Raw genomic sequence first — 26,094 nt, forward strand, 5'->3', positions numbered from 1 at the left:
ATAATTGCCTCATTTCAGAATTTATATAAAATAATATTTGGAATGCCTTCCTTAACAAAATTCTAAAATAAATCAATATAGGGACATACTATTTCAATACTACAGAAGCTCCATTTTGCCTCTATATGAGATTTAATATCAGGGGCTTAGAAGTAATCCATTATCATTAAAATGTGTAATTAAAATCAGATGGATCTGGGGCGTTTTCTCCACAAAATCACGGAAATGTTTCCATACTCAAAACCATGCAGAGGACCTTGGCTTTTACATTTAAATGGTTTATACATGTATTCTCCTCTTTCAAGCTTTTACCTGTAAAGTTGCCAGATGAATATTAAAACAAAACAAAACAAAAGTTGTGAATAGTTTATCAAAAATCTAAATCCAAAAACCTACGGGACATCCAAAACCTGTTTTTTCTGGTCCTCTTTGCATAGGAAAGTCAAAACACCAGCATCCACAGTCATTTTTCAAAGGTGGACCCTTCTGTCAGGGTGAATGTAGTCCAGCATTTGCATAATCAGAGTATGGGTCTCCAGAGGTTGTTCCCCAAAACCCCTGAGTGTCTCTTTTGATTTAGCTTTATACTGGAATGCATACTATTATGATATAAAAAATGATAAAGCAGCATCTGGAAAGCTAAAATGTTGTAAAAACTTAAATTACATTTTATTCCTCAGGCTTCAAAGACAAATTGAGAAATTTTCAAATTAAATTTACTTACTTCCCATACCTCAAAATTGAAAAATAATAGCACAGGGCAATTGTGAACAGAGGCAAAATTCAAAATTTTGCACATCAGTAGAATCAGACAGAAAATATCATATAACTTTTGAAGACTCTAGATTATAATATGTTTAAAGAGAAATGGCAAAACTTCCCCTTAAAATAAATCTTAATTTGAGGGTTTCAAAATTACAATTAATCTAAAATACATAAATGTGGTCATTTTTGGAGAGTAGAATCGTTATGCTATGTATTTTATTTCACGACCAATATCAACAATAGCGAACTGTTATCTAAGCAATTTAGGTGGAAAACCCTAGACATTCTGAAAAAATTAGCCTATTTGGGAAAATATCAAGGAATTAAACTTTCATATTATATTTCCAGTTAGCAGTTGCTTCACTGTTGAAGGTTTCATGAAATTCCCCCATGGTAATATAGTATTTTATTCAAAATGTATATAACTCTATAATTATGAAATAATGGAATTAGAAAATGATAGTGTCTACCAGCCTTTACATAACAGAACACTTTGCAGTTGGCAAAACATTTTTACAGATGCTTATTGATCTTCACATAACCCTGTAAGTTAAGCAGGGAAGTCTTTGCCATCTCTATTTTGTAGTTTTGGACTCTGACTTTAAGAGACGTGTCTGAGAATAATAAGTGGGAAACTCCTATTTTTTTGCTCCAAGCCCTACACATTTTCTGTGGGTCTCAAACATAAAGGGCTAATCAATCAGTGAGAGAGGGAAAGTCTGAGCTTCTGTGAGGAATAAAGACAAGTCAATCATACGTTTACGAAGTTTATGTAAGTTGGAGGATAGTCTTTTCAGACTACATAGTTATCATATGAGGTTCTTTTTTTTTTAATGACTGCCATGTTAAAAATAAGCAAATTAGACAAGTATAAACAAATCATCAAATATTTGACAACCAATTTTAGGTACAGGACTGATCAGAATTGCTGATGTAAATGCACTAAAACAAATGGGGGAAAAAGTATAGAGTTCCTCAAGGTTTTGTACAGGATAAGGTTTGTAGGTTTTTTTTTTTTAATTAAATCTTTCCCTGACAGAGATGATCTGAGTATATCTTAAAACATTCATTCTATCCACTTAAAAAAGGGGGTTCTCCTGTTAAAAAAAGGGGGGACAGGCAGGAGAGAGACAGTAGTCTCCGTGATTCAGAGCAGTGCACAACTGGTGCACAGAAGTTGCATACATCATAGTGCAAGCAGCAAATCCCCATGCTCCATCAATTTCATATGGAGAAAAGAAGTGGGGAGGGCAAAGGAAAATGGTACATACAAGTCCATGACAGAGTGGCCTGGTATATTGGAAATACCTCGTGTCATTTCAACACAAGACAAAGCTAATGAGATGTGTCACAAAAACAGGGTGTGGGTCTCAAGAGTCCACCCAAAATAGTGGAAAAAGAGGTCGTGACTAACTTCACCAGTTTCATTTTGCAGTGTACCACCCCTAGAAATCAGAGTCATAAGTGATTTGGAAACTTTTTGTTCAGTTTTGCTTTGGAAAAGAAATCACAAAATATTGAAACAAATATCATTGTTTGGCTTAATTCAGGTATTCTTCATTAAACAGTACACAGACTTTATTGAGCAATTGAAAATATACACAAGGAACAATAGCTTTTTCTCTGTATTTTTTTTTCTAATTTGACTTCCTTCCGATTAAATAACCCAGTTTCGATCATGAAAAGGGCACTTGTTTCTACAGTAGCTGTGCTCTGCTTGCTCAGTTCCTAGTACTGTTTCCAAACTTCTTCCTTGCCATTGCTGAGGTTATATCTCCACTTGCTCAGGAAGCGAATTCTAGAAGGTTGCAAGAATTGACCCCCTAAGTTGTTCTTTCAGATTCTATTTCTCCATAGAGTTCAGCTAACTTTTTAAACTCGGGTCCCCAGTCTCCAAGGTACTGATAATCCTGGTCTGATTGTGTGGTTGCTGAATCCAGCGAGCTGATGGACCCAGCTTCCGATCTCTGACCCTCATAGGCGTAAGTCTGCAGAGAGTCATAAGGCGGGACGCTGGGGTCTAGGTCAGCTTCAGCCAGTCTTTGCTTAATAAACTCCTGAACATCTATACTTTCCAGGGTGGAAAACGTCTGGTGCCTGGGGGTGAGTTTCACTTCCGGTCTGATATCTCTCCGGTGCTTGAGCTCCTCGGCAGCAGATGGATTCCTCAAGGCTGTGATGTCAAAGGCCTCGGTGTCTTCCTCGCCGCCCCCCTCGTCATCATAGGTGACCACGTTCTCCCGCACGTCCTCCTCTGAAATGATCAGGGGCTCTTTTTTGCTGCGTCTCAGGGTGATGAAAAGTACTACAATTGCTAAGGAAAAACGGAAAGAGGATGAAGGGTTAGAAAAAGAAGAAGGACATTCTTGGAGATTGGACATCAGCAATTCCCAGCCACTGTCATCAGCTACATTCCATTTAGGCTTACGTTGTAACACAGCCCTGATCTCTGCACTCTGTGAATACCACCGCAAGAATTTTTAACATCTTGAAGAATGTAGAAAATGACTGTCTATCTCTACAAAACATTGGGAATCGCTGATCTTCTGGAGAACTCTGTGATATTCTCATTTGCCAGGCTATGGCTTCAGGATTTGTGAGCGGTGATGAAGTCTAATCATTCAGTCAGAGAAACAGATGATGGAAAAGCAATATGAAATTTTGACTGAAAAAATAATTCTGTGTGAGAGTCAATCTACATATACTTATCCTTCTAAGGAGTACACTAAAGGCAGGATATTTTAAGTTTTTGTAAAATAGGAAGAAGGAGCCCCTATCTTTAACTCTTTCCTTTTGATGTTTTGTAGAAAATCAAAGCAGGGATATTTTACATGTACAACTCGTTTGTTCATTATTCTTTAAAATAATATTATCAGGCATTAATTATTGCACTTATCTATCAAGCTGCAAAGATGTTATTTTATTTGTACATAATTTATGTTTCATAGGAATTTTTTTGTTTACACAATGCTCTTTACATAAGTTTATAACTTAATCCTCAAAGCAGAGCTGGGGATTTCCTCATTTTTAAAATGAAGAAACTGAGACTCAGTAGAGATTACATGAGTAAATACCATGTAACCGTAAGACCACACAAATGGCAGGTGGGAAAACTTGGGCTGTAGTTTATGACTTTTCACACAAAAGATGATGATGTTTCCATTACCATATTCAACTTCATTATTTTAAAAATATAGAACAAGGAACTGAGTGACCTGTTGGCCGTGTGTCTTAGGGCAACTTAGCCAAAAGCAATTAATAGGTTCTTATTATCAATAATGTTGTAGCTGTTGAATAAATCAATAGAAATAAGTCGGGTATTTTGCATTGGTGGTTTTTCAATAGTTTCAGATTACTCTATTTGTTGGTATTAAAACATTACTAAACAGAAGTATATGTCTACTTTATGTCATTAGGCCCAATACTCTTTACTTCATCTCTACAGACTGTTTGCTTCTTGGTTAGCTGATAATTTAGGCTTTATGATAATAATTATAAGGTTCACTAGTATTTAAAACATTCCTTATAATATAATAATAAGAGAGGTATATTCAAATGGAATGTAGGGTTGTTAGATTTAGCAAATAATGCAGGACACTTAATTAAATGTAAATTTGATATGAATAACAAGAAATATATACATGTATTATATATGTATAATATGAGATGAAACACAACAAAATACATGTATAATATATGTATACATACATATTACATACTATATATAATATGTGTATGTATACACATACATATATATGTGTAATGTACAATTACGTATATCTCATATAATGTGCAAATATTTTATGAACACATTAAGTATATATAGTAGATATTTATCCCAATATTATGCATAGGATATATTTATGCTATACATATTATAGCATAAGTGTGTATATATATATCTCAAAAGTATATTATAGCTTATACATATATATAACTTAAGTATGTCCCATGTAATATATCTGTAGGTGTATGTGTATACATACACACACACAGAAACTCCTACAGATATATATTCTTTATATAAAACTCACATTTCTATACTGTATTTTGTTAATTTATTTATTTATGTCTGTAAACTGTATTTTATCTGGAAATACTGATTATATGTAAGCTTTAACAAATGGTCAGAAAGCAAGCAAATACCGGGTTACCTATTCTGTGCTAAAGAACATACCTGACACCCTCGAATCCACACTTTTACCCTTCTTCTCTAAAAACTAACTTCTATTCTTCTTTTTTTTTATTGTTTCCTTGCTGCTCTTTATAGTTTAACCCCTGTTTATGTATACCCATACACACTAGAGATAAGCTTTGCCTGTATTTGAACTAGATATCATAGTGTATATGTGATTTTAAGACTTGAAAATATATAGAGAAAGAGGAATAGATATTCAAGCCAGAAGTGGAAAGGATAATTATGAGAGGGAAATCTACTATATGTGGAAAGAGGTGGTCACAGTGTACTGGGAAGAAGCTAATTTTGCATACAAGCAGCACGTGGGAATCTGTGGGAATAAAGAAAAAAGAGACAAAACATCTTTAGGGAGGGTCAGGGAATCATCTGGAAAAGCATGGAATAAGAGGATACTGCCTAAGTAATGAGGAAATGCAATGGGGAGATTATAGTAGACATGGAGAATTAGTGAGTCACTGTGTTTGGAAAGGGAGTGATTACAGAAAAAGCAGAAAATGAAATGCTGATGCTGCATGTGGCTCTGCTTCATAAATGCTCTGCTACAGAATACAGTAGTTTCCCATTCACGTTGCTTATACGTTCTTTTTGGGAAAAAGAAACAAACAAACAACAACAAAGAAACATTTCACTGAATGCCATCAATATGCATTTAATACCTCACTGTTTATTTTAGTGTAAATCCAGCCTACAGCTTTCTAATTCAGTGGCCCAAGCAGTATCCTCAAGTAATGCACTCCATTCTACCCAGAGGTTTATATTTATCATCTACTATATATTTCTGCTCATTTTTATGATTAACTGAGGAGGCTGCTCTAGACCAAAACATCTATTTCTACAGACTGCCTAATTTATTATAGTAAAATTTCTTACTTTTGTCAATAAATCAAGTTATTTTCCTTATGTTGAAATGGTCGGTAGTTGATGCCAAGGGACTTTATGTGCATGTATAACAGGAAGAATGTGATCAGTACTATTATCGAAGTATGGAGGTAATTTGCAAACTTCACCAATATCAGTATCATATTTGCCTAATGAAACACAGTGGATAATGCTGGGTTTATTATTATGATAGCTTCTATTTGCTTATTTCCCCTAATTTAAGAAAATATTCCTGATATTTATGTGTTGATTCAAAATATAGATACTAGGTAAGTTTGAATTTAGAGTTTTACATCGATCTCTTTTCTAGACAAAAAGAGTTACTTGCCAGTGACAAATGATTCCTAGATTTGTTACATAACTATTTATTATAAAGATTAATTTATAAATAGCTGTACAATCTGGGACACTTTTGAAGGGTGGAAGGGGATTTCCTTTATAATGACATCAGGATATCAGGACAAATATGGACATATGGTCCCTTTAGTCAAAGGCAAATTCAAATCAATTCAGAGAAGAATGTGGAAGCATGAATGAGAAGGTACACTCCTAATGAATTTCTTTACAATCATATTTGTTCAGTAGAGGTTTCTGGAGCAAATGGCACACAGCAGATACTCCGTAAACATTTTTTTTTTTTTTTTTTTTTTTTTTTTGCGGTACACTGGCCTCTAACTGTCGTGGCCTCTCCCGTTGCAGAGCACAGGCTCCGGACATGCAGGCTCAGCAGCCACGGCTCACGGGCTCAGCCGCTCCATGGCACATGGGATCTTCCCGGACCGGAAAACGAACATTTGTCCCCTGCATCGGCAGGCGGACTCTTAACCACTGCGCCACCAGGGAAGCCCTTGTAAACAATTCTTATGTGGATGAACAAAAGAATAATCTCTGTGACAGTGATAATGTGGCACTGGGTTAAGTGAACCTTTATGAATAGTAATAGTCTCACTAGGAAAATCATTTTTACATATTTTTAAAAAATCAACTTACTGCTCCTAATAATACCAAACACCTAATTTTGCTTGAGAATATTTTTTAAAGTTTGATAAACAAACTAAATGTTTCCCCCGAAATCCCAAGGTCAAATTTATTTGAAGAGAATAAGTGAAGATAATAATCATACATATAAATTTGAGAGTTAAATCCCTATTTGCAAACTGGCAGGCAAATAAGTATATTCAAATGAGTCTCCCACAGTATATCAAACCATACATGTATAACAGGGTAGTACTTCTTTCAGTGGTTCATCTGGGAAAATATAATATGATAGAGCCATGGTGTTATTAAGAGAGAGAGAGAGAGAGAGAGAGAGAGAGAGAGAGAGGGGTACAGAGCTTGTCCTTTGTTCAAAATTATATTATAAATGATTTCTGGTATTTTCAAGTTTGATTACATAGTCTGGAATAAAATGAATTAATTGTAGTATTTTTGAAATGTCTTTATTCTAATGAATATTTTATTCTTGGTTAGTATATTTCTTTTTCTTCTCTTTAAGTCTGGCCAGGATTTTAAACCCAAGTGCTTCTTTTATATAAGAAAATTATAATGAATTTATTGTGTCAGTAATTTATTCTATTCGTAAAAGAATTCAGATTTGTGGAAACAGTTTTCTCTTTGTTTTCTCCTATATTATATTTACTTACTTATATTATCATTCCAGTGCTTAGAGTACTAAGGGGCTTTGAGTTTTCATAACCAAAACTGACATACAACTTGCACTTGAATACATTATGTACTGACTCCTAACATACTCCCCCAAACTACTTTTCATAGCAGACTTGTTTACCCCTAAATATCACTTCTTTTTTTTATTCCATCATATGTGAGTACTAAACTTGGTAGAATGAGGTGGCCCAAGTCAGGGAGATGATTTTGATTAGCTTCTGTAGCCATAATTGGTAATGACACTTCTCACTGAAACAATTTTTCAAACTCAGGGGAGCCCACAAGGTCATTTAAAATAGCTTTCATGGCAAACAGGTTGGCAGTTATCTTCTCATCAATTCCACCTCCTCTCTTAGTTCCTCACTCTCCTCCCATCACACCCACTTTGATCCCGATTTATAATGAAATTTACATCCAAGAATAGGAGCAAACTATGTGGTGGATTCATCTAGGTCGGCAGATCATATGTGATGCATGGACTACAAAGGTAGCTGGAAGAGGTCTGATGCAGATCCTGATTCAATGGTCTCTTGCACTGGTTCACTCTGCCAACAGTTCTGGTCCCTCTGACAAGTAATAGGGTGGGTTGGGAAAGAAATGTCAGATCCCTGGGAGGGAAAGAGGAGTCTGACAATCCCCTCCTCTGACACCAAACTCTGATTGCATCATGATGGCTCACTCTAAATTCTTTTCTATCCATTCCTTGAAATGGATCTGAAAAGGTAATCCTGACAAAACATAACTCAACTCACAGGGTTTACATTTACCATTTAAAGTTAGGCCCTTTAGTTTTCAAGCACCATCTTCTGGTAATCAATATATACATAGATGGAGTCTGACCAAACTGTAAAATATTGAATCATATTTAACCTATAATAAAACATAAATAAGCACCACAAAAGTTTATAGATGACTCTAAGGTCATTCTAGTTGAAACTTTATTTTCGTAGATTCAGAAATAGAAACAAGAGACTTCATGGGTCCTGAGATCACACAGTTAATTAGTGGCAAAACTGGGACTGAGTTTCCACAATCATAGTCATGTTCACAAACAGCTACTAAGTAAAACATTTTTCAGTATTAAAAGATTAACTTCATGATTTATTTAGCTGTTTAGGTTGAATGCTATCTCAGAATTACAAGTTCTAAATGTATTGCTAGCTCTGATGTTGTTGATATTTTCCTTGAAATCTATGAGCTCACAAATTAACCAACATTATTTCATAACTACAAATGACTCCATCCAAGTCTGTGGGTCAGATATTTTCTGAATAATGATAAAAACCCTTAAAATGCCATGAACAATTTAAATTACATTATAAATAGTGATTGCTTAAATCTAAGCTTAAAAAATTCTGCAACCTTCGCATAAAACTGTAAAGACACATTTGAGTTTCAATAAAAATTGAAAGAACAAACATATCAAATAGGAACTTTGTTTCATTAGCCCTGAGGTACAGCATAAAATATAGAAATGTTCTCTTATTTACCCCAAAGGGGAAACAACATTTTAATAAAGTCAATTCAAGGGATGTGTTGTTTCATGAAATAATAAAATGTTATTTTATATAGTATACCTAAATGTACCTTATATTGACATCTTTCAATTTTAAAGATTTTTAATTTTAGTATGCAAAAATAATTTTATGATGATAAATTAAAACAATAGCCAAAGGTAACATGCCTCCACCAGTTGAAATATCTTTTAGAATAAGGTCTCTGGAGGAACTTATAGTAATGTCAGAGTGTTTTTTGTTTGTTTGTTTTTGTTTTCGTTTTTGATTTAATTGAAGTAAAATTGACTTACGAAAAGTCACTGAGTTCTATTCTTTTCAGTTTCAGTTAGGAACCCTAGAGGGTTCAATGTTTATGGTTGTTTATTCTTCGGGGTTTTGTTCTTGTTTTGTTTTCCTTTTTGGTTTGTGATATTTCAGTTTTCATTTTCAAAGACAAAAAAGTTAATTTGTTAATTTCTAAAGAAAATAGCTGTTAAAATATATATAAATAATCAATATATAAATTAATAAAATCAAGAAAGCCTGATTTTCCCACCTACCATCTCTACCACACTTCTGCAAAAGACTGTACTGCACTGAAATAGTTTTTGTTATGGTGAATCAAACCTCCACACTCCAAGTTGCTAAGTGTAATTGATACTTTTTGCTACTCAGTTTATTTAACTTTTGGGCAGCTTTGAACACTGTTGAATGCTCTGTCCTCCTTGATGCACTTATTTTCTTTGTTTTAGGATATTATATCTTATTAATTTTGTTCCTTGTTCTGTGATTTTTCCTTTGCTCTCTGCTATCGCATCCTTCTTGATTTAGCGATCACACTGGAGTTTATCGCAGCTCAGTCCTATTCTATCCTCTCTCTCTTTATAGACTCTTGCTGTGGTGACATCAACAAAATGCATTTCTGGTGTCCCCCAACCCAGGGAAGATCAGGGCCCACATTCAGCAAGAGATGAAAAGTCTTCTTGGATACTGTTCTAACTCAGTCTCATAGCCAGTTTATCCAAGATCACTTTTTTTTTTTTTTTTTAATTTTTGGCTACTTTACTTTTAGCCTTTGGAAACTTGTTCCAAGAAAAGACACCATGTCATACACATTAAATATTTGTTCACTGACCTGAAATAATTAACACCGCAGTTTTCAAATGGAATCTCAGGTACTTCCAATAAGCATTCAGTAAAGATTTTGGTAAATATTTCCATCCTGTGATTTGCAGCCTATTACCCAAGACCACTTTTGATTTCACCTAAAACATCTTGGTACTATCAATCTTTCTTCATCTCCATTTTAAGTATACTGGTCCAAATTATGCTATATCTGAGTGAGACAAATGTGTCATATTCCTAGTCGGTTTTCCTACCTGCTCTCTTTACAGGCATAAGATCTGTTCTCTACTTCATTCATAATCATCTTTCTTCAACATGCAAAATTTATGATGGGATGCGCCTGCTTTCAACTTCTCCTTAAACTCCTAGAACAAAGCCCACAATTTTTGCCATTTTACCCCAACCTGCCTCGACCCTGCCTAAACATCCTTTCTACTCAGTCTTATTCAACCTTGATCTTCACTCTTCTGTACGGGTAATTTGTCTTCTAACCCAGGAAAAAAACAAGGGATATTCTTTGCAAAAATATCTGTGTCTCAAAGTACATAGTTTGTTTGTTTTCCTTATATATGCACAGTAGCAAGAAAAGAACAAAAGATAAGGGTCCTAAGAGAAAACTAGAGGGAGAGGACACACTGGAAAGATATATATGTACCCATTTTAAACTATAAAGCAAAAGATTATTTACATCTGCCTTTCCTATAAAAAAATCTGGATTTCCTTTCCTGTTTTGTATAGCAATTATAAAGAGATTATAGTAATATTACTTTCAAATGCAGTTGTGATAAGATTCCAACTATTAAAAATATAACATAAATTAGAGAAAGTACGTTATTTTCTATTAAAATAAAATGTAATGCAAAATAAACTAAAAATGTATTAGTTTTAATTTAATAAAATTTGATATCTCTGAGGCAAAAAATATTTTATATTTAGTCCTTTAAAATTCAGCTAAGATTGGTGATAAACTCATTTTAGACTGATAGAAATTTCTACAATAAATTTATTCTTTTTATTTGGTGGTTAGATTCATTGCAGAGTAATGTCATTTATGTTCTTTGAAAAAAATTGTAAATGCCTTTTCAATAGGAAATTTAGAATATTTAATATCAATTCTTTCTAAAATAGGTCCTTTCCAAAAAGATTTCTCTTATTGTATCCCTTCTTTTAATATTTCAACTCTTTCATCACATTTGAACCAAATCATTTCCAAATTAACTATGGTATTGAGAAAGTTAATTAAAATAAACAGTCATGCCTTGTTATCACGTAAAGCACTACTAATTCCAAAGTTTTGTCAATATGACTCTCTCTCTCTCTCTCTGTGTGTGTGTGTGTGTGTGTGTGTGTCTTTCACTCTCTTTTCTAACGCGCCATTGTATGGTACACTCAGAATCGTCATCACACACTAAAATTTAGAATGACTTACCTAGGAGAATGACAACACACAGTAGAATAGCGATTAAGGCTCCTGTACTCAAGCCAGCCGAGGACAGGAGGGCTTCTGCACGGCAGGTCCGCACACGCCCGTCTCTCTCGCACGCACAAACCCTGATGGTGAGGGTACTGCTGCTGCTGAGAGAGGGGATTCCACCGTCAGAGATCATAATGGGGAGGTAATACACATCCTGAATAGTTCGACTAAATCTCCTCCGCCTTGTCAGAATGCTGGCTGTGTTATCTATGACAGACATAAGCAGAACAACATGGACTTAGTAAAGCCGCCATTAAAGATTCACAGTTCCTTTAATGGATAAAATGGGCATGTGTGATTTCTTTTCCGTTTATGAAATGGATAAAGGAATGTGAAGGGGAGATTATTAACCAGGGACTAAAACTCATTCTCAAATGGAGAAACGTATGTGAAAAGTTAATAGGGCCTGGACCAAAGGGGAGGGGAAATAGTGGATTACAGAGGAGGAAGGAAGCGATATGCATTTGGGAAATGGGCATAATAGCCAAAGGATTGAAAAGGATACATGGATACCAGACTTTGGGGTGAGCCAGTGGTTCCTACCACAAACCTGGTGACTCTGAATATAAGTGATAGAAATAGACAGCTATATTTTTAGTGAACTTCGGGTGAGGTTAATGTACAAAAATGTTTAAGAATCATTGGTACAGATAATGTATTTATGGAGACACCAGATCAATTGATAAACTATTTTAAACTTGTGATTTGAAGCATTCTTGTTATAGTGGGCACACCATGGGTAAGTTAATAATGAATAAAATAGTTAATTTCATTTTTTATGTGCTTTTAAAATGCTATGTACTATAGTAAATGATTGCATGATGTATTTTGATCAGTCCACACAACCCTATAAGGGAGAGGATGTTAAATTACTTACATTTTAGGGAAAATCATTTTTATTAGGAATAATAATTTTAAAATAAATAACCTCAGTCCCAGAGAATAAATTGCCTCAAATCACAGAGCTAGTGAATAATCAAGCTACAACCCCAATGCATTCTAGAACCCTGCTCAAAACCAGGATGTCATACTGCCTCTTCTCCACCAGTTCACTTCCAATTGGTATTGATGCCTCAGGCGCACATAGGAAATGTTTATCTTAGCATTGTTAGTCCCCCTTCCATATCTGTTAGCTAAAAGATCCTTTTGGTGCACACTTGGATGTGCTGCTCAGAACCCTTGCATGAAGTGACTTGTTGCCCGAACTGTAGATTGCCACTTGTTCCAAGGTTACACTTTTCTGGAGCGACATATAACCAATGACTTATTGCTGCAAAGTTATAAATGTCAAGCCATTTCTGCTGAATGCAGAAAATACTGAAGGGCAAGTTTAGTTCCAGAGCTTTCCCATGGGGTCAGCCATGGACACATTCAAATTGCATAGCAACTCAGTTGCTCACTCTGCCTTTCTTTCTTCCACTCCCACTGTGGTCCACAGATGTCGATCATGAGAGCACACTCCAATAAACATCCTGTCCCCTAAACTCCAATCCAGAGCCTGCTTCCCAGAGCATCCAACCTGTGACTACACATCTGAGTTAATTACTTTTCACTAAAAAGTCAGTAAATCATTAGACAATTACTTTTAGGGATTCTTTTTCTCCTATCAATTTCTCTTATTCTGAAAATTGATCATTTTTAATTATGAGTATGTTTATAATAGTCATGATACAATACCCTACAACTATATTCTCTTGGTTGTACATTGCCAAACTAATGCAATAGAAAGATAATAAATATTTCAAATATTCAATATAATGCAGGTAATAAAACATGACTAATACACATTATATACATAAATTAATATTATATACACACATATATGCACATACATATGTATAAGTTGTGGAAAATTTGTTATAGAACATAAATAAATAATCTAATAAGTCATTAAAATATTTTCTCACCTAGAAGAAGAGAAATTTAAAGAAAAGTGTGTCGATTGCATACTCTGAAGCAGGTTTCAGAATGATGGGAAAAAAAGGAGGAGAAACTGTGTCACGTGTGATTTTAAGAGTATAGCCGTCACAGGTACTCTCCTGGAAACCTGACCTTTGAGTAAGCACATGTATCAGGTGTAGGATGTTGCTTCATGATTAATATAAACTTGCATATATGCACAATCCCTTAGCCTAAGGAAAAGATATAAACATGAGCTCATAGGCACAAACACGTTTTAAGAATCTCACTGCCGATCCTCTGAAGAAGAGATGTAAGACACTGGTCCCTGGTCTCAGTAAATATCATAATGTGTGGAATGACATGATAACATGCAGGGGTAGATGGGGACTGTCTTTCATGTCTCTAGCCTCGTGTCCACTTTACATTCTTAATCTGGAAACTTGTTCTTTTTCAAGATAATTATTGGAAATGCAATCAGAAACATGATGAGAAACAAGAAGAAAGCCTGAATATGTTTCTAGTGCATTTTAATTTCTCAAATAGAAAGCTCTCACACATGGAGACATGACAATATTCTTTCATTTTTCCAGCTGAAGGTTTGACTTTTGAAAAGAAAAGAGGATTCACAAAGCAAAGAGCTTCCTACCCAGAAAGGCTTATCACAGCAGAATAATGAACTCTTGACAAGGGATATTGTGTATCACCCTGGAACTGCAAAAAAATATACTTGGAAATAGGCTCACTGAACTTGAACAAGAAAACTTTGAAATAAAATAAAAGGGATAAGAACATTATATATATATATATATATATATATATATATATATATATATATATATATATACACACACACACACACACATACACACACACACACACACACATAAATATACATATACATATGAGAACAAACTTTGCCTTGCTGAAACTGAAATATTAGGTGACAAGAAGAACAAAAAATCTCTAAACTTGAAATATAATGTTTAAAAAATAAACCAAGTACTACAGAAAGTCTTGCATAACTACTTTAAACTGGATAAAAAACTAATATAAACTGAATAAAGGGAACCCATAGCAGGATGTAGAATCTGTGGATGAGAAGAGCTAATTATCAATGTCAAATAAAGGACAATCTCTAATAATGTGTACCCAAGTTTGGTTCATAATTCTAACTGTCAAGAGTTTGGATGAAGACAGAAGATTATAGAACACTTGGAAGCCAAGCTAATATAGCTAACGTATTGGATTAAGATTTAAGGAGATTTTGAACAGCTAGCACAAAGACCTTAAGCTAAAAAGAAGACAGGAACTAAAGATATGTGTTAGACAGTAAACTTTGAAAAGTATCATATGGGAGAGATTTTGAGCAACATCTATTATTTTCGAATACATATATTATCTGAATGCAGCAATGAGGCAATAGATCTAAAACAGTCTCAGAAGGATTCAATAATTATATGGAATTTTTATGCATATCTTTATTGAGAAGACTTCATTAGAATACAGCACATAAATTTGGGTCTACTATCTTAAAAGTGATACTTTAACCCAGTTTAGAAGACCTTGACTGTGATAAAAGCATTAGAAAAGTATGTCATTTGAAGAATCTTTGAAACAAACAGTGTGAAAATTCTACATGTCTGGGCTTCCCTGCTGGTGCAGTGGTTGTGGCTCCACCTGCCGATGCAGGGGACACGGGTTCGTGCCCTGGTCCGGGAAGATCCCACATGCCGCGGAGCTGCTAGGCCCGTGAGCCATGGCCACTGAGCCTGTATGTCCGGAGCCTGTGCTCCACAACAGGAGAGGCCACAACAGTGAGAGGCCCGTGTACCACACACACACACACACAAATAATAATAATAATAATAATAATTCTACATGTCTTATATGAATTTAGGGGCCTGAAATGACTTAGAAATTTAAAGAAAAGTTTGGGAAACTCTGTCAGTAATTAATGTCTTTCTGAATATAATCAATATTTTCCTGACATTCCCAGCAACTATAACTTTGATGCAATGTGGAAATAGCCTTGAACATGGTTTAGTCTTTCAAAATAGATGACAATGTAGTATTTATTTTGTTGCATATCCCATTTTGTTCAGAAAATGATATAGACACCTATAGGAGGAAACAGGGAGACTGCCACACAGATATACAATAGCTGAATCATAGAGATATTTACAAATATCATTGTGATGACTGTGAAATAATTGAAATTTTGAGTCCTTTAACAAACAATAATAATAACAAAATTTTATTTTTGCAACTATAGGAAGTTCAGGGACTTCATAATTGTTAATTTGGGGGGGGATCTTTCACACAAAAAATATTACAGTAAAATACATGGTTGGCTAGATAGATACACTTCCAACTTCTACATTTCTATAGGGACAGAAGGCTACAGAATACAACAGTATAATACAAGTAACACAGTGCTTCTAAAATTCAGATATAATTTACTTGAACTAGTAGTATGTGCTCTATTATTTCTTTGTCCAATAGTTTGAAAGATCTTGAAAGGTTCTAATCTCTGTGCTACTTTCATAAACTGTAGTACAGTTTAAGTTAAAATAAGGCATGCTTTTAAAATACTCCCTTGGGCAAAAACACATCCTACATTAAAGTCCAAAATTACCTTATATCTTGGAAAGTATTAGAACCTAAATAAAAGTGGCAGGTTAGGAATAAAGACATAGACATAGAGAATGGACTTGAGGACATGGGATGAGGAGGGGGAAGCTGGGGAGAAGTGAGAGAAGCATTGACGTATATACGCTACCAAATGTAAAATAGATAGCTAGTGGGAAGCAGCAGCATAGCACAGGAAGATCAGCTGGGTGTTTTGTGACAACCTAGAGGCGTGGGATAGGGAGGGTGGGAGGGAAGCTCAAGAGGGAGGGGATATGGGGATATATGTATGCATATGGCTGATTTACTTTGTTGTACAACAGAAACCAACACAACATTATGAATCAATTATACTCCAAAAAGAGTTGTATAAAAATTTTTCATTTACAATAGCATAAAAGAGAATAAAATGTTTAATACATTTAACAAAAAAAGCACAAGCTTTGTATACCCAAAACTATACAACTTCATGGAAAGAAATTAAATATCTAAATAAATGAGAAGATATCCCATGTTTATAGGTTGGAAGACTTAATATTGTTAAGATGACAATGTTACCAAAAGTAGATTCAAAGTAGTCCCTATCAAAATTCCAATGGTGTTTTTTGCAGAAAAGGAAAAAACTCATCCTAAGTTCAAATGGAAATGCAATGAATCTCAAATAGTCAAAACAATCCTGAAAAAGAACAAAATCAGAGGACTCACACTTCCAATTTCAAAACTGACTACAAAACTATAGTAATCAAGACCTTGTAGTACTGCCATAAAGATAGACATAGAGACCAGTGGAATAGAATTGAGAAATAAACCATTATGTTTACAGTTAATTGATTTTTAAAAAAATCACCTGTTCTTCAAAACTCTTAAATTATCAGATGCCTATACCCTCCCTGCCATTTCAACGGATTCCTTATTTGATCATGCAGACATAAAGGTCAACTTTGTCTCAACTATAGCCTAGCAGACTATTAAAATAATATTTCCAAATCTATCACAATAGCAGAAACATTTCAGATCCTCAGATGTATCTCTGTAATTGGACTAAACTTTTTTTTAAAGCTGAAGAAAAAGATGGGAGATAGAAACTTACCATCTACCAAAGAGATAAATATGTATGGCTTCATAGCATTTCATTTTTATCTGGTCTTCCAGCAGCAATAAGATCCATTTATAATTTAACTCTCATCAGAGCCCATGCAGGAAACAACGCTCTTTTGCTTTCCTGCAAAGTACCTTTCACATAACAGGTACTTGATAAATAATGATTTGAACTACATTCAACAGGAGCCTGCCTTCTGTTACAGTTTCCTCATTATATTGACATGTATTAAGAAATTAAAACCAAAATGAACTAATCTATCATGATCTCCTCATGCTCTCTGCTGAAGGTTGATTTTTTCTCCTGTTTCCTGACTTTCCATTCTTTTAATCCTAGAATTGCCCTAATCTCAATTTTCAACTGGATTCTGCAAGTTCATTTGAGTTTGTAAACATTCTCCTGGCCTCACTTGTGTTTCTGCCAAACCACAAATGCATGATCCAATATGTTATTATGTTCCTATTTGCACCCTGGAATGTCACCCCTTTGACTACCTGCCACACTCCTTCTTGATGCATTTTAAATCCCAGATAAATACAACTATACATTGTCTAAAGATTCTGCTTTCAGATTCATAAACGATGCTGGTAAATAGTTGTTTCCATCTTAAGCGACCCCAATAAGTATATAGGGTAACTCTAAGTTCTCAAAGGAGGTTAGGAATCAATTTATTAATATCCGTATTTCATCAGATGCCATAGACTAGCTACCTATTCTAAGTTTATTTTGCCATTTTCTCTTAAGTGCTATTCCTCCACTCACAGCAGGAAAACAGCTTTTTCTAAAAAGAAGCTACCATCTATTATCAACATATGAAAACCACATTTGAAAACTGCTCAACCTTCTTTGCTATTAATTATGTCTATGTATACAAGACTCTGTGACGTAAAAAAAAGAACATGAATACGTATGAAACAAAAATATGAATCTTGGGCTTCCCTGGTGGCGCAGTGGTTGAGAGTCCACCTGCCGATGCAGGGGACACGGGTTCGTGCCCCGGTCTGGGAAGATCCCACATGCCGCAGAGCGGCTAGGCCCGTGAGCCATGGCTGCTGAGCCTGCGCATCCGGAGCCTGTGCTCTGCAAGGGGAGAGGCCACAACAGTGAGAGGCCCGCCTACCGCAAAAAAAAAAAAAAAAAAAAAAAAAAAAAAAAAAAATATGAATCTTGAAGAATATCAGCAAATCTGCTCATGAAAAACACATATAAATTTGCATAAGAGTGTTAGTTTAGAAGAATAGGGAAATAAAGAAGAAAAATAGCTTTTTTTTTTTTTTTTTTTTTTGTGGTAGGCGGGCCTCCCACCCCTGTGACCTCTCTCGTTGCGGAGCACAGGCTCCAGACGCACAGGCCCAATGGCCATGGCCCACGGGCCCAGCCGCCCTGCGGCACGTGGGATCCTCCCGGACCGGGGCACGAACCCATGTCCCCCGCACCGGCAGGTGGACTCCCAACCACTGTGCCACCAGGGAAGCCCCGAAAAATAGCTTTTTAAGTAGAAACCCTACCCAAAATCTAAAATAATTCATAAGCATATCACAATAATATAATAATTGCAGAAACTGTAGAAGTACAGAGAACAATGGTTTACCAAAAAACTAAAAAATAAAGTATATGAATTTCAACAGAAACCCTCTACCCAATATTTATCACATACCTTTAATAAATACTACATTTTTAGTAGGAAATGGATGAGTCAAGTACAATAAATTATGGAGTCATTATATTTATAAACACTGACAGAAACTCTAAAGATTAATCCTTAGAGAGACTGAAAAAGCAAACACATATTCCTGCTCTTAAAATTATTTAAAAATCTGTTTTAAAATAAATTTTACCCCCTTAAGGCAGAGGGTAGAGTTGATGACTCCTGCAGCATTTATGTGATTCCGAGCAAGGAAGGAATTAAGGCAAAAATGTGTAATCTACATTTTCACAATTGGAAAGCAAAACAAAGGGGCACAGAATGGCAAAACTGGTCATATTTTTATTGCTTAGAATATGTGTCAGCTATTTGTTTTGTTCTGTTTTCCTTTTTCTTTTTTTCTGTCACTGTGAGTAGAATATAAGAAGGTGATAAGGTGTGGGGTGACAAACCCATTAGAAAAAAAATACATTAAAGTAAAAAAAAAAAGTCAACAGAGGTTAAAATCACTAAGGAGAGAATAAAAGCATATTTTTCTGTCTAAAGCAAAAGACTCACTAAAACAAACCACTACATTTGCAAGTCACCCTTTCCCATATTGGGGTCATGATGGCTTACAGACTTGTTTGTCTTCTCACTAGTCAAGCTTTGAGTCTCTGCCTTTCCATAAAGAATAGTGGGAGTCTATCAAGTATGACTGGGTAAATGCTAGTAAGTGAAGACTGAGACTTGACCCGGAGGAGAAAGGAAGTTCCTAGCTGAACAAAAACAAAACAAAAAACATGGTGTCTCGTGTCTCAGCCTCATCACTGACAGTAGTGACTTGGGGCACAGGTGCTCCCACACCCTCTAGGGGCTGTTTGAAGCATCATTTGCAACTATATTCTCAGGACAGACTGTGCATGTGCTATTTTATTTAGGAATGGGAGAAAAAATGCTAAATGGTCTCTTGAAGCCTTGTGGAAAAAAACAGAATTTTAGATGGTTATAATCTATAGAGACATTAAGCACATTACAATACCAGCTGTGAGTTCTCATTTGAAGGACAAAAAATAAATGATAGGAATATCAACTACTAGGGATCTTACAATGCCAAAGAAGTACAAAATAAACGTAAAATTTCTCATGATTTCCAATATGTATCAAACTAACAAACTGCATTTTACTCTCAGTGGACTATGGAATCTGGACGAAAATGCCCCAAAAGACATCTTTTTAACAGCTCATAGTCAAATTTGAAAATATCCCTTATCTTAAAATCAATGCAACATAAACTTAGATATTCCTTCACCAAACCCAAACAGCCACAAGGAAAATCAGTATTGTCTGACAATGGTTATTAGTATTTTGTCAAAAATGATGAAACTTATAAATAATAAGACCTTCACTTTTAAAAGTAATGTTACAAGGAAATAATAAAAAGTAATAAAACCAAGGGAAAAAGAATCTTCAAAATTCTGCAACAAGGTGAAAGTGACAGTCTACAGAATCTTCCATTTAATATGATTTAAAATGGTCATTTTTGGTGCAGTTCACTCACTATTTTAAAAAGAATGTGCTATTTGAGCCCATTCATTTTTTTTCTTTTTCAAAATTAATTTTTATTGGAGTATAGTTGCTTTGCAATGTTGTGTTAGTGAACCCTTTTTTTTTTTTTTTTTTTGGCGGTATGCGGGCCTCTCACTGTTGTGGCCTCTCCCGTTGCGGAGCACAGCCTCTGGACACGCAGGCTCAGTGGCCACAGCTCACGAGCCCAGCCGCTCCACGGCATATGGGATCTTCCCGGACTGAGGCACGAACCCGTGTCCCCTGCATCGGCGGGCGGACCCTCAACCACTACGCCACCAGGGAAGCCCAAACCCATTCATTTTTAAAGACTGGAAATGTCTACAGAAGTGGAAAACATGTATCTAAAGAAGATAACTTAGAGACAAATATGAGCAGTAGATATTCTTGATAGCAAATTATCAATTAAATTACGATAAAGATTTTCAATCTGAAAGGCACATGAAATGTGAGTTAGAATCCTGAAAATAAACAGAGATACAATCATATACATAGTTAAAAATAATCTCTTCTCCGACTAAAATCTGTAAGATTTACAAATGCACTTGACAGTCGGAATTAAGCCTAGGAATTAGTCAGGCAAATCTCTTTTCATCAAATAAAACCTAGCCCCTCAAGAGGCATCATGAAGATCATGAAGCAGAACAGACTTGTAGACTAATGGTGATTTTACATTGGTGGATTAAGTTACACTTTTCTATTACAAAATGAATGAACAAAGGTACTGTATGCACAGACCCTCCTGGGGTAAGCCTAGACTCACAGACTTTATGACATTATGGCTTTAGTTCATTTATTATAGATATTTGGTTAAAAAGTTGAAATTATACAATGGGTTTCTTTGATGCCAAGATGAAAAGTTTACCTATCACAATTTGAAGAGAAGATGGTTGCAGAAAAAACTACATTTTAATCAGAAAACATATCATTCTTTCATTGTTGTTTTAAGGTAATATAATTTTTAAATGCTGTAACTTAAAAATTACCATCTGAACTCCAGTTTTTAATTTTAAATAAAATTGTGTTATTACCAGTATATTAGTTAATGATAAAAGTAAGGTCATTATCAAAAAACGTATTTACAATATACGTTTTGCTGTATATGTTGTTAAAAAAATAGAAATCCATCACTTGGCTATTTTCCAAATCAAAATGTTTCTTATTTAATAGGTAAGGGATCATAATTTTCCAGATAAATATTGAAGACGGTTGGTTAGCAAAATTTTTTCTATCTGCTACAGTTTGGTACTACAGCAAATAAAGAATTAATGGCAGAATATCTTACTTGTTTGGGGGGAGCACAAAATACAGCACAGTGTTTAATATTTAGTGTTTTTAATAGTGAATTAAAATGCTCATGCCTCTGCTCTGCCACATCTCCCTGGTTAGATTCTTAGGACTAATGTTGCATTCTGTCACCTCTATGCTGTCTTCATTCCCCACCTCATTGAAAAGTGTTCTCTGATCCACTCTACCTGAGGGTATGGACTCTATCCTGTAAAGTCAAATCATGTTCACTTTTTTTAATTATAGGACTTTCAGTGATCTCTCTAAAGTAACTCACATTTCACTGCCTTCAATTGCAAGTTACATTTCATTTCATCTTTATTTTCCCAAATAGATGGAGAGACACCTAAAAGCAAGAGATATGTCTTTTTTTTCCTTGCATTTGGACAGCTTAGATCACTGTCTCATACACAGCAGATAATGCCTTGAAGACTGAATGGAAGGAAAAAAACAATGTTAACTTAAGAGCTAACTATAGAATTTCTTTTAGAGGAAAACATTCTAAGAAAGGAGAATAAGAATGGTGGTGAATAGCAATATAGTGTGAGGCTGGAGAACACACTGGACAGCCCCATGTAAAATGTCAGGGGAGGGGATAGGGCTGAGTCTGTGTGTGTGTGTGTGTGTGTGTGTGTGTTTCAGGTGTTTTTTTTTTTTCATTTTTAATTCAATACAATACATGAGTATATTCTTACTGAAAATATTCAAAGTGCATTTCATAGACATTTCTTAAGAAATATTATATATCCTATCATATTATCATTATTGCTTTTCTATGAGAATATATGCTACTCAAATCATTATTTTTGTTTGATATTTAATCATATATTGTTTGTTTTATACTCTCCTTACTTTTTCAGAAATTTATTTTTATTTTATTTTCATTTGTTCACTATTGCTCCAAATATTTTGTCAATAGAACTTTACTATAATTGACACATGGTTTTTATATTTTCTGAGGCATTCAGTATTTTAAAATACCCTTCCCTAATTGTCATATGATTGTCATCTTAAATAGGCAGAGATGTATTTTATTGTAGTTGTTTCTTTGAAACATCACTAAAAGAAGGTCCATGGACTATTAGCTTGTAATCTTGCAAATGAGTATTTCAGCACTGATTAGCTGAAAGCCCAGAAGATGGTTAGCATTTTTTAGCAATAGAGTATTTTTAAATTAAAGTTTGTACATTTTTTAGACATAATGCTATTTCACACTTAATAGACTACAGTATAGTGTAAACAAAACTTTTATATGCACTGGAAAGCACAAAAAAATCATGTGACTCACTTTATTATGCTAATTGCTTTATTGTGGCAGTTTGGAACTGAACCCAAGGTGTCTCTGAGGTTCACCTGTAATGATGCCCCTCTCTAATTGCTCATCCAAGAAAATAGCAAACACTCTTTGAAGAAATATATTACGATTTGAGACTCTTCTAGGTTTAGACACTATGTGTGACACCCAACTAAAAATTGTTAGATATATTAAGAAACAAGACCATTATATCCCAGTACTGACTCCCCAGTCCCCCTGATGAAAAACAAAAGGAAAATTTATCACTTTATTAGGAAAATAGAGTTAGCTGACAGTGATTGTAAAATCATTAAGATTAATATGTTCAAGAAAATAGAGGGTGAAAAAAAAGATAGAAAACATAAAAGAAATTATTGAGAATTTCACAAGATCTATATCTCTATAAAAGGAAAAAAAAGAAAAAAAAAAAGGAATATGAAACAGCTATCAACCAAAGCAGTGAGCAGACCACATTTTCTTTGAGTGCATGTATTTGATTTGACAGGGCACTTGCTTCCTTGAGCAGAATATTAATTACATGCTGGTGTTTTCTACCAGTATATTCCTAACATATGTCACAGTGAATAATAAACAAAAATAGGCCCCAAATAAAGAAACTTTTATATAGGTAGGATGGAACACTTAAGAAGACATTTGTTCAGTAATGTTCAGATAAATTAGCAGATTCCAAATTAATGAGGGATAAAATATAGGGCAGGAAAGATCTAACAAAGATGGCAAAGAACTGGAACAACATGAAACATTACCTTAAATTTAAGTATTTATCAAGCAGATCTGGGCTGTGAATAGGAGAATCCCACCAGGGTATAGATGGTGGAAAATCTTCTTAGTTGATATGAGGACATTAGCTATGATTCCAGGCATAAACACTATTAAGGTATATGTCTCTGGGATTCAGCTTTTATTGTGGTCAAGGGTAGAGGCCTAGAGTTTCTCAAGTTCACTCTTTACAGATGAATTTAAAACATAAGAACAGGATTTTAAAGTTGGGGAAGAGAAGAAAAAAAAAAGGCCCAAATGATCAGTTACTGAAATCACCCAAAAATATCTAGAACAAAAGGGAATGGGGGAGCTGTCTTTCTATCTACTAATGGCTGACAATGTGTTTATTCAAGACAGCCATCTTTGAAGTGGCTGCTTCTTTGAAATGGATCCCTGTGAATCAATCAAATTTTAGTCACGCAGTTACATTACAAAAAAAAGAAAAAAAAAAGAAAAAAGAAAAGAAAAGCCAGCTGTCAGGGTTTACACTACCTAATATCATCTTCATAATAAGTAGAGGAAACAATTAACAGATTATTCCTTGAGCTAACATTCTATTCAAGAAAGCAAGAGTCTTATCTATCAAAGCAAATACATCCATTCAAAGAAAAGGTACTCCAAACACCACTGCTTTAGTTGATAGCCATTTCTTCCTTTTATAGAGATGTAAATCTTTACCATCTTTATAATATCTTGATACATTAGGATATGCCCTCTTTTCTTCTCTTTCCTTTAACTATACACATCCCTTTTCTTCTTTTCCTACATTCTTACTTTACTCAACCCTTTACCATTTGCATTTTATTAACAGATTATTATATTCAGTTTATGGTAAAAAATATATTTAACTTATAGATTAATTTGGAAATTTGAGTGTTGATTTACTAATGGGGTAAATATATTATTTTTATGTTTTTTTAATATTTTCAGTAACATTGCCTTTCATAACATTATTTATTGGATATATTTTCTCTGATGATCTTAGAAGAGTTTTTTGTTAATTTGTTTGATTTCTTTTTACCACTTTAAATTTATCTGATTTGCTATTTATTCATGTTTTTTACATATAGAAAATCTAGCCATTTGGGGCATTTATTTGTTTTCCAAAATTTGGCAATCTATCCAATTGTCTCTTAAGATGTTTCTGTGGATTCTTTTAAATTTTCAGAAAGACAATTTCAACTCATTTGTTAACAATGATAATCTTATGTTTTGTTTGTATTTATTATTGTTCTTTTGTTCTATTTTTGTTGTATTTTATCTTTTTGGACTGAGGAGAACATTCAGTACACTGCTGATTAATTGTAGTGATTGAAATATCCTGAGACTAGCAGAATTGTCCAGCTGAACCCATCAGAAATTGTTAATTCTTAGAAATGTGAGCTAAATAAATGAATAAATGTGCTTTATTTTAAGAAAACTAGTTTGGGAATTGTTTTCTTTTTCAGCAATAGCTGTTTTTTTTTAAGCAATAGCTAAATATTTCTGACTTTTTATGTTAAATTTCCTACCACATTTTGAATTTGGCATATCTCTTGTAAGCAGCATATAACAGTCTATTTTTTAAATAAAATATCTTTAAACATGATATTTAATCTGTGACTATGGTATATTTGAACTACTTTCTACTTCAAATAAAATTGTCATTGCTTCTATTTTGCATCTTTTATTCTACTTTCTGACGTTTGTTCTACTGATGAAATAAGTTTTATTATTTAACTTTTTAAAAATCTCTTCTTGCTTTGGAAATTACAGACTCTTCTTCTATTAACTCTCTATTATTCTAGTGTTAGCTCTTCAAGTTTTAACATTTGAAATGAAATGTTAATTGCAAGGCTTTTTTGTCTATTATTTCTTGCAGAGATCCTGAAGGCAAAGATTAATACAATTTGCCAAAATGTCAGTAGCTAAAATTTTAAAAGTTTCTTTTCTTATACATTGGAAAAAAGTCTTTAATAACTGTCCTCCCTTAATTGCTGATAGGTTACCTCTGCTAACTAAATATAGAGAATGTTGACAATAGGAAATTATTTTCCTTTAGCAGTTTGTGCATATAATTGTTAGCAGTTTGTGCATATAATTGTTATCAACGTTTGTCATCTATTTTTTTTTCTTTTTTAACAGGAATCTACTTTAGATCTAATTATTATTGCTTTTTGAATATTCTGCCTTTTCTTTTTGATTAAATATTTTGTTCTCTTTATCTTTGAAGTTTAGCACTTTTAAACTGGCATATTCAAGTATAGATTTGATTTCCTGCTTGCCTTTGGGTGTTCTTTTTTTTTATA

The 26,094-nt window shown here is 34.2% G+C and overlaps 1 protein-coding gene across 1 annotated transcript in view; it reads right to left on the bottom strand.

The window, feature by feature from the left end:
• Positions 1 to 2,588: 2,588 nt before the first annotated feature.
• Positions 2,589 to 26,094, bottom strand: part of CDH18 (cadherin 18) — a gene marked incomplete at both ends in the record, with an annotated part of 320,575 nt that continues 297,069 nt past the window's right edge. Inside the window, 2 exons of the mRNA XM_081233726.1 lie at positions 2,589 to 3,079; positions 11,558 to 11,809. Of these exons, the coding sequence (XP_081089852.1) occupies positions 2,589 to 3,079; positions 11,558 to 11,809 (743 nt within the window). The remainder of the gene's footprint in view (positions 3,080 to 11,557; positions 11,810 to 26,094) is intronic.

This window comes from Mesoplodon bidens (assembly GCF_964165515.1).
Source record: "Mesoplodon bidens genome assembly, chromosome: 4".
In the NCBI taxonomy this organism is placed as follows: Eukaryota; Metazoa; Chordata; class Mammalia; order Artiodactyla; family Ziphiidae; genus Mesoplodon; species Mesoplodon bidens.